At 34.9% G+C, this 9,767-nt stretch overlaps 1 protein-coding gene across 3 annotated transcripts; it reads right to left on the reverse strand.

Moving 5' to 3' along the window:
- Positions 1-458: 458 nt before the first annotated feature.
- Positions 459-9,457, reverse strand: LOC132043182 (bifunctional purple acid phosphatase 26). Of its 3 annotated transcripts, none has more exons than XM_059433664.1 (10): positions 9,295-9,457; positions 7,837-8,076; positions 6,958-7,158; positions 6,245-6,356; positions 5,587-5,813; positions 5,329-5,467; positions 4,365-4,585; positions 2,328-2,449; positions 1,469-1,630; positions 459-772 (listed from the first exon to the last, which is right to left on the reverse strand). In XM_059433664.1, exons 2-10 carry the CDS (start codon positions 7,999-8,001, stop codon positions 688-690), a joined length of 1,434 nt encoding a protein of 477 aa, XP_059289647.1. In that variant the 5' UTR covers positions 8,002-8,076; positions 9,295-9,457; the 3' UTR covers positions 459-687. The 3 variants fall into 3 exon arrangements, with proteins under 3 accessions (XP_059289647.1, XP_059289649.1, XP_059289648.1); XM_059433666.1 differs by lacking the exon at positions 9,295-9,457 and adding an exon at positions 8,955-9,091; XM_059433665.1 differs by lacking the exon at positions 9,295-9,457 and adding an exon at positions 8,898-8,921.
- Between the last annotated feature and the right edge of the window lie 310 nt (positions 9,458-9,767).

Here is a 9,767-nt window from a genome sequence, read left to right on the forward strand (position 1 = left end):
GATCTCTGTTCCATACTCGGGGCTCGAACTCATATCCATCCCACCATAACCTTGGTGGTTAGATGTATTATTATATTATAAATAACATCAGGATTTAATTCTGCATTAATAATATAGTATTTGATAGCCATTTTAATCTATGTATTCAAAATCGCTGTGTTACTAACATAGTTAGTATGTTCAACATCAAGTGTTATGAAATCAGTTGAAACTTGCAACAGTTTTTGAAGTTAAATTCAGAGGTGGCATAAGTCTGCAGAAAATTTATTCTACCTTTTTTTTTTTATTTCCATTTAGCGTTCAATTAGGCTATAATTCCTATTTTTCCCTTCTTTTTTTTTTCATTTCAAATCAATTCAAACAACTATACCTCAATTCATTGTAGTTAAGACAATTTTTATGTTGTTCGTCAACGTACTGCAACCTTCCTCTTTTATCCGATCTTATAACACAAAATAAAAATTGAATATGTAGCTATTTCAAATTTACAAGGGCTTAATACTTCCATAATGACATGATGTTGCCATAAATAAACAGCATAAACTCTTATTTTACATGACCAATACACTGGGAAAATAGCTATTCGGACCCACTCTCCAACAAAGTGGATCAATTTTTCAAACTGCATAGTAGGATCATGGCATTAAATTACCCATAGTTTGAGAACATGCTTGAAAAAACTGCGTTTCAGATTCGTGCAGTGGAGGCCCTTTCCGAAATGACAGAGTTTAGATGATTCTTCTTCAACTTCCTCCTGCGACGACCACTTCCCCTGCATAACCATGAGTTGCACTCATTAGCCAATGGGAGATATCGACAGTGAACAGCCAGACTCATTTACTGCTAAGTGGTCAATGAATGAAAACTATGGGAGATCAGGGTTCGAATCCCAGCTAGAAACAAAACACTAGGTGATTTATTATCATCTGCTTAAGCGTTACTGGACAGAGTTATCCCGGTACCTGTGCTGATGGGAGGTAATCAGTGCCTAGTGGAACGGTCGAGGTGCACGCAAGTTGACCTCGACGTCACAGTTCTATAAAAATGATTGCAAAACCAATTTGTATTTCAAGTAATAAAATGGTTGTAAGAAGTAGAACTAAGGCATATAGTGACAAATGTGACAAGTGCAATCATGGAAGAATCAGTAAGTGGTGAATGCATATAGCTGAGGAACAAGTGCTAACTTCTCAAGATTTATCAGTAAAAAATGACTCTTCACTTGAGAGAGTAGAACTCTAGTGGAAACTTAATTCAAATAGGGAAACAATTCAAAAAAAAAAAAAAGATGTCAACAAAAGCAACTTTTAGCTTTGAGAATGATTTCAAGATGCAGTCTTGTTTACAAATATAGTAGAAACACCACATACATTCACTATTTTATGCCATGGATCTAAAAACTGAATGCTATATGGGCTGGAAGTTCTTCAATGTTATCAAGTAAAAGCTAGAAAGGGATGAAACTGACCAATACTGGTTCTGCAATGTGAACGAGTCGGTTGTAACTTTATTTCCATCGTCATTTCGGTTCCAGTGGTAGAATGCATGTGTTCTATTCTTGATCTCTAGTGTCGAATGACCATAACTGGCTTCACGGAAAGCAGAATATTCTGGCTGGGGATCTCTAAATCTGCACAGGCCAAAGATAATATAGTTGAACAGCAAATAGAAAGGGATATTAGTTGGATAGTAACAAATAAAATTACCTAATCTCAGGCTGTTAATAGAGGCAGAGTCACATAAACTTGAGTACAAATTTCACGGGATACCCTATTTGGACATCACTATTTAACCTGTACCTAATACTTTAAATTTTGCACGTCTAGCCACTTCGGAACAACTTCAGACATGCGGTGTCTGAAATTTCATATGACTGAAGTTCAAGCATTTCTGCCTGAAGTTCTGGCAAAAATGGTTGACCTTCAACCATATGTGCATGAATTTCAGCCATATGAAGGCTTTGTCAAGACTAACTTCAGACACCCCATGTCTGAAGTTGTTCCGAAGTGGGTACATGTGCAAAACTTTATAAATTTAGGGCATAACTTAAACAGTGGCACCAAAATCAGACATCTATGCACTTTGTCCATAAGCAGATTACATGTAAAATAGGCAAAGGTCCTTGGCCAGGATCCAGTGTGCACATTCTGGTGGTTGAAGACATTTTGGAGGGAGAAAAAGCAAAATGAAAAGAAAAGAAAAACATATGCCTTTTCTCCCTCCAAACATAGCTAAACTTTCAGATGAGTTGAATCACATAATTTAGCAAGAGTGCATCAGGCTTCATTGAACTAGGGATATTAACTGTAATCTATCATGTAACTTACCTTGAAGCAAGACCTTCGCAATTTCCTCCATCACCAACAGTTATGTAAACAGGAGCTCTTTTATCTGGTACGGGATAAGCATCACCACTCGAGACATTGTAGTGTATATTGGATATGCGATACTGAAAAAGATATTAATAAAAAAAAAAAAAAAAAAAAAAAACTTAGGCCCCGTTTGGACATGATTTGGAATCAGGTTGATTTGAAGTTGAAGTTTAGTTTGGACATGCAATTTGGATTTCTTAAATTGCATTTTTTCTCACAAACATGAAAACCCCACAAGTTGTGAAAACTATCGAAACTTCCCCAATTCTTATAAATCTTGTCAAATAAGCAAACCATAGTTCATAACAAAGTTAATACGCTACTAGAAGGCATTTCTAAAAGATACATCATCTATTGATTGAACTTTAGTTCAATAAAAATGAAAATTGAACCCGCAAGGGTGGCTCATTTGGTTGAGCATGAGGCTTTCATAATGGAGGTCTCAGGTTAGAAACCCCCTGCATACGATAGCAGAGGATTTGCCTTCTGAGTCGAGCTCATCGCACGAGGCTTGTCTCGTCTTTGGTTATCTCTCCTGTGTGATTTGCGAGCTATTACACAGGAGCTGGGTTTACCCTATGCGCACCAAAGGGTAACGGCTGCGGGTTCCCATGTCATAAAGAAAAAATGAAAATTGAACTTGAATTGTAGAGTAACTACTCTTTAATATAATCCTCCCACATGGTACGGACAATCACTTTACGTCGAGCATGCATTTCCGATTAGATGACCTAGAAGACTAACTAATATTGTTACTTTGAGTCAAGTTTTACATTTAAAAAATATATTAGCCAACTTATGGCTCTTTTTTTCACAAAATATAAACTTATGGGTCAAGTTTTACATTTTAAAAAATTTGAAATCATGATTTGAAATCTCAAATCCTACTTTTTGGAGAATATGGGATTTCAAATCATGATATGAGTTGAAGTTGAAATTTTGTGCAAATTTCATAAACAAACACTGATTTGAAACCAAAATATGAAATCATGATTCCAAATCGCAGGGCCAAACACCTACTTAGTCTTATTACATCTTAATAGTTACAACACAGATAGAGTTGAAAACGGAAATAGAGAAGACGGAAGAAAAGTGTAACTGATATCTGCGACTAATTCTCTCTAAGGCAACAGTGCCTCATATACAGTGACTTTTAAACTTCGTCTTCAATAAAAGAAAAAGAAAGCACTTACGCCTCTCTAGCCTATATCCTGATAGTCCTCGTGTTACTGCAAGTTAGGCTCAATTTTTCGAGTAAAATGCGAGACCGTCCAGGAATATATCAGTTTGGAAATAAACATGATACTTTTTACTGAATTACAAAGCATTGCTTCTGGGGCTAAATCAGCATTCTTTTCTATTGTGCCTAAAATCTCTATTTCTGCTATTCAGTTACGTGTTTCTATTTGTCTGCTAAGATGATCCACTCTTTGGTTGACACTATTACGTGGAGAAGACCATGATTTACTCAAAGATATAGTGACACGTATCGTAGGTTGAACTTTGTTGATATATTCCTAGCTTCCTATTGATCTTTGTTAGTTCTAGCTGAGTTTTTCTTTTTCCAGAGTTGATTTTTGGTATGACTAAAGTTCCACCTAAAAAGTCATAGAAAAGTTACTTGATTTGAATGTATATCAAAATGTAATCTTTTTTATGAGAGACAAGCAGCAAAAACAAGTATGATAAGCTATGTTGATTGGACTAGGTTGCGGATCCAGAAGTCGGATTCTCCATCACAAATATTTTAGGGTTCACGAGTGCTTTGTATGCTGTATCTTACAACAAATATTACTATATATTTTGATTAATCTAAGTTATTGAATAAAACTAATAAAATTTAAAGAATACCCTTTTATTTATTCATAAGATATACCAATCTCATACTTCTTGGTGTGGATGGACCCACACCCAAGTAGTGTCAGATCGACACGGGTGCGACAAGGATTTTGAAGGGCCCGAACAACAGAGATGATGAGATAAGCAACTTACTGATCTTTCATAGGCATGGACATGACCAGCAAAGATCACATCAACTCTGTATTTGACAAACCATCTTTCATAGGCGGATCTCATGCTTTCCCCTTCCATGAAATGGGCTTCATTACTGTTGTAGAGAGGAACATGCATAAGGACTATAAGCCAAGGAGTTTCCTCTCTGTTCACTTTTTTAAGTTCCTGTTTCAGCCAATGCCATTGAGGAGTATATTTTACTGCATGACAAGAGACGCAGCGGCTCAGCAGCTATTGAATAAAACTATCCATATTTATAGGAGATGATGCTTAAAGGTATGGTAAAACAACAAGAACAAGAAAGCATTTTCAGGTTTCTATAAAACTAAAAACGTGCCGTAAAGCTTCTAAAATGACCAAGAAAACTACTAGCCTAAACTTGACGAGACTTGTACGTGAAGAATTTTTTTTAAAAAAGATCCCCAGCCAAAACTTCTTTGTCCCAATACAAATAATTTGTTTTTAACGGCAAAGGTATCAGAATATAGCATAGCACGTACAAAAGCGAGAGTAAAGGGACCGATGTTTGATTTATAACACTTTCACCTGACTATATCCGCTTATAGCTTTTTTGGTCAAACTTTCAAAATTTGCTTACTTTGAAAGCACTTTTATTAGAAGTGCTTTTCGAAAAAGTTCTTTCAGAAAGTAACAGTTTGTGATTGACTAATCAATTTCAAGAGCACTTTTGACAATATTAGAGCAGCAAATTGTGCTTGGTCAAGGTTACAAAAGTGCTTATGGGGAAAAGCTACTTTTTCAAGTATCTTCTGTTACTACTGAAAAGCACTTAGTTTTTTCCTAAAAGTTCGGCCAAACACCTCAACTCTCTAAAATAAGCACTGCTGAAGAGAAAGAAAAAAGCACATTTGACTTCCTAGAAGCTTGGCCAAGCTATTAGAGAAACAAAAGAAACAAGACAAGAGAGGAAACAATTACTCACCAAAAGGGGAATAGCTTGATAGGACAATTATGTGAGCAGATGCCCTTTTGACGGCATACCAAAGGGGATTACTGCTTTTTGAAGCTTTATAAGGTGTAGGGTATCTATTTAGAAATGATCTGAATGGAACTACTTCCCCCTGAACATGATGAGAAATATAGTCAGCAGGCATCAAACTATTTTACACAAACATAATACAAAGGCCCTTAGGATGGGAGAAATTTTTTATGATTCAGTAACCGTATTCCAATACATTACCATATACGGAAAGTAATCGATCTCATGATTCCCAGCAGACCAAATCCATGGGTGGTATGCTGCACTTTGCTCAATTAAGCGGCCAAATGTATCCCAGCGGACTCCGACATCGTTATACTGATATCTGTCAGCATAAGATAGATCTCCAACAAACAAGACACACTTTGCTCCACTTTGCATATAATGCTGAAGGGTTGAAAGAGAATTATATGTTTGACCAAGATCGCCTACAAAGGACGTTAGACAAACTGTATCAGAATCCTGCCACAATAATGTCATTAACTCAATGCATAAAAAATACAAAAAATTTCATACTTAATGAAAGATAGAGAGTCAAAGGTTTTCAATTTTGCTTCCCAATAATGGTTGGACTTGTGTTACATTAGCAAGAAAAATCCATCTCGTTTACACGAAAGAAAAAGTTAGAGACTGATTTTCTTTTGGATCTCTAGCATGCTATCCATTTTCTTTCAGTTCTATATTTGTGAAAACATATAAACTCATAACAAATTTATGTGATTTTCATGGTGTATAACACATCTTATAGCAACTTACAAGAATATAGCTCATCCTGCTGAAAAAAATATGCTGAAAAAAATAAGACACCTGAAATAAATTTACTTAGCTAACTTATCAAATAGAATTTTAAACTACTTACCTATGATGCCAAATTTGTAAGAAGCATCTGAATCAACTTTTGGAGGAGTTTCAAACCAAAACTTCCGAGCAGAATTGCCTTTTCCAATTTCATAGTAGTACTTCGTGTCATACTAAACCAGAAGGTAAATTGATCAAACAGATTGAAAAGAAAGAAGGCGTGTGTGTGTGTGGGGGGGGGGGGGGGGGGGTGGTTAACATTCAAGACATGCATATGCCATCATAACCTTGCAAAGAGATTGTTAGGGAGTTTCATATGCCTAAATTAATCTGACAAACATGTATTTAAAATTAATATGAGAAACAAAAACTTTAAATCATACTTTATTTTTTTCTTTTTTTTTTGATAGCTTATACTTTCTTCAAATGCTACAACATCAATATGTTAGCCAACCTATCCTCCTTAATCTTCTTTTTCCTAATAAGGCCCATCGTTCTTAGTCTTTGTGCCAATCTTCTCCTCATGGAAATAAAACAGAGGAAATCATCTAATACGAACTAAGAAGAGAGATTAGGATTACCAATTTTTCTGCCAGAAAAATGAAATACCATACTCCTCCCACAAACAGAAACTAAGCAGTACTTATTTGGTCGATAAAGTATATGAGAACACACTTGCATGATGTATATTAGCCCATAATCAACAAGATAAAAATGATGACGTTGTCATTTTTTATTTTTTTAGAAGGATAAGAAAATGTTGGTCTTGACTACCTGAAGGCCAGTTACAAGGCACTGGTGTATATAACCGGACTTGTATTTGTAGAATGTGTAGTTTGTTAGAGTCCCCTCAGCAATAAAATCATAGTTCCCCTCAGATAAGCCATATCGCACTTGGCTAGACCCCGGTTCATCAACAGTAACCCATGAGATTATGACAGCCTTCCCGTGGTAGTCGCCCTGTGTAATATGCACCTAGAAGAATGACTAAAGTAATTAGCACTTTAAATGACATATAAACCGATTATCATCTCAAAAATCATGTTAAAAAAAGAGCATATAGGAGCAAAACTTTTGAATTGAACACAGCTTATCGTCTAAAGACTCTAAACTAGTCTCGATGCAACCATGAGGTTCAAAATTTGGCAGAGAAAACAAAAATGTGGAGTTCGAGCTTCTCATGTTCTCAAACAGATGAGCATTACCAAGAATTTCTACTTATAAATTTATAGCAATATTATACTGTTCTTTAATATCACTATTTCCTCGTTCTCCAGAAAGTGGTTGTAGTGAACTTGCCAATTAGAAGATTGAATATTATGCATTGAACTAATAGCCTGTTTGGCCAAGCTTCTAAAATCAACTTATTTTGAAAAGTGCTTTTCAAAAAAATACTTTTGGTGAGAAGAAGTTTGTGTTTGGCTAATCAATTTAAAAATCACTTTTGGCAGCCTCAAAAAGTTTGGCAAACACCTCAACTTTGAAAAAAAAAAAAATTGGCCTTGGAAAAGCTTGGCCAAACAGGCTATAAACTTGGATTTAAAGCAATTAAACAAGAATTGACTACAAAAGGACTATAGCCAAATGAATAATCTGTTAAGAATGGCTTTGACTGACCCAACATAATAGTAAGTCTCAAGACAGGAAGCTTACTTGCTGTGGAGCGTTATAACCCTGTGGGACTGCAAGTGCTTCGTTTTCGAGGGGAATATCCACAGAAGGAAACTGAGTTCGAACGAATGCACTTGTTAGACCCGCACTGCCATTGTCTATAAATGTCAAAAAGAGAGATACCGAAAATAAGAGATGAAGCAACATTGGCTCCTCTCCACTAACTTCCAAGATAAGCACTGCTCAATCAAAGAGAGTTCAGGCTACACCAGTTACAATTGACTGCATCCAAGAAGAACCAACATAATAATCAGAAGGTTAAAGGAAATGACATAACTACATATTTATGAGAATATACATCTGATTCCAAACTCAAAGTATATAAAACCAGAAGATCTTTTTGTTATATAAATAATACTTATGGAAAGTTGAAAGATCTTCCATCCTTAAAGACAATGCTGTGGAAAGTTGAAAGATCTTCCATCCTTAAAGACAATGCTGTTTTTCCTGATCTCTCACCCCTTCTCCTTGAAACAAGTAAACAACAACAACAACATACCCAGTGTAATCCCACAGGTGAGGAGTCGAAACCCAGATACAGGTTCGGCCGAACCCAGTAACATTTGCTCAAACAGTATATTAAATATGTACATATATTAAATATAGAACCTAGTTACTATTACTTATTAGCACTTGAAATCGTCGTTCCAAAATCCAGAACCCATAAAGTTGAAATCATGGCTCTGCCTCTGCCCTTAGTTCCAAACAAGTCAGGATCGGCTATATCATTTAATATTTCTTCGAATTTGGAAACGAACAAGAAAATGAAGATCATATCATTTATAAATATATAAAAAATGCAACCTTTTTTAATTGGATATACTAGAATTATCACAAGCCTAACAGAAAATGAATGATATTTACTCTTATTGAAATAATATATAGTTCTTAAGTCTTTAACTATGTCAAAATGCAATCTTTTTGAATTGGGTGTACTAGAATCATCACAAACCTAACAGAAAATGTATGAATTCACCCTTACTGAAATTATATATAGTTCTTAACTCAGTAAAAATACAATCTTTCATAAAAACAAATCATACCCATGTGAAATGTATGTGATTAGAACATCAAGAAAGTAATAAGAGTATTTACTGTACATTAAAGGCTGAAACCAACAAGTCTTTGGTAATTTTTGTATCAGCAAAGATTTTATATGTACCAAAAATGCAATCTTTTTGAACTGGTTATACTAGAATCCTTATTAATCTAATAAGTGTATCTTGTCTCATTTATAGTACAGTTGAACATAAACAATAACTATGGGAAAAATAAAATAAAAAATGAAGATCATATCAATTATCTACATCAAGATGCAATCTTTTTGAATTGGGTGTACTAGAAATATCACTCAAATTGAGATAATATATAGTTCTTTAACTCTATCAAAACACAATCTATTCATAAACAGCAAACATCAAGAAATAAAGAGTATTGTACCTTAAAGGCTGAAACATACAAGTCTTTGGGTAATGTTTGTATCAGCAGAGCTTTTATATGTACTAAAAATGCAATCTTTTTAAAAATGGGTGTATTAAAAAGATGATATTTTGAACTTGGTATGGTAGTTTTGTACAAATCTAGTAAAGAAAACGTGGATTTCACAAGGGAACAGTGTCTCTGTCAGTTGTTGTGGGGTTCATTAGTTAGTTTAATGGCTTAAAAATGAAGAAATGTCAGCAGGGAAGTGTGGTTACGTGGCAAGATGTGATTGGTGATCTATTTTTGTCAACTCAACCAAAGTTGTGGGCCCCATTCTGAACCAACTGAATTAAATATCTTTTTGTTAAGCTCAATATGGAGTATTTCTTTTCCCCTATATTTTCTGTTCAAAGTGAGGGAATTTAGGATATCCCTTAGAAAGAATAATCCAATCCATAAAGATTTAAAAAAAAAAAATATATATATATATA

Source organism: Lycium ferocissimum, unplaced genomic scaffold (genome assembly GCF_029784015.1).
Source record: "Lycium ferocissimum isolate CSIRO_LF1 unplaced genomic scaffold, AGI_CSIRO_Lferr_CH_V1 ctg2187, whole genome shotgun sequence".
NCBI lineage: Eukaryota > Viridiplantae > Streptophyta > Magnoliopsida > Solanales > Solanaceae > Lycium > Lycium ferocissimum.

Bases quoted from the DNA above. Each gene is read 5' to 3' on its own strand.
- LOC132043182 (XM_059433664.1), bottom strand. From the start codon at position 8,001: ATGTTGCTTCATCTCTTATTTTCGGTATCTCTCTTTTTGACATTTATA. The intron at 5,814-6,244 runs GTAAGTAGTTTA...CGTCCTTTGTAG, and splicing joins TTACAAATTTGGCATCATAG to GCGATCTTGGTCAAACATAT. The intron at 1,631-2,327 runs GTAAGTTACATG...TGGCCTGTGCAG, and splicing joins TGCGAAGGTCTTGCTTCAAG to ATTTAGAGATCCCCAGCCAG.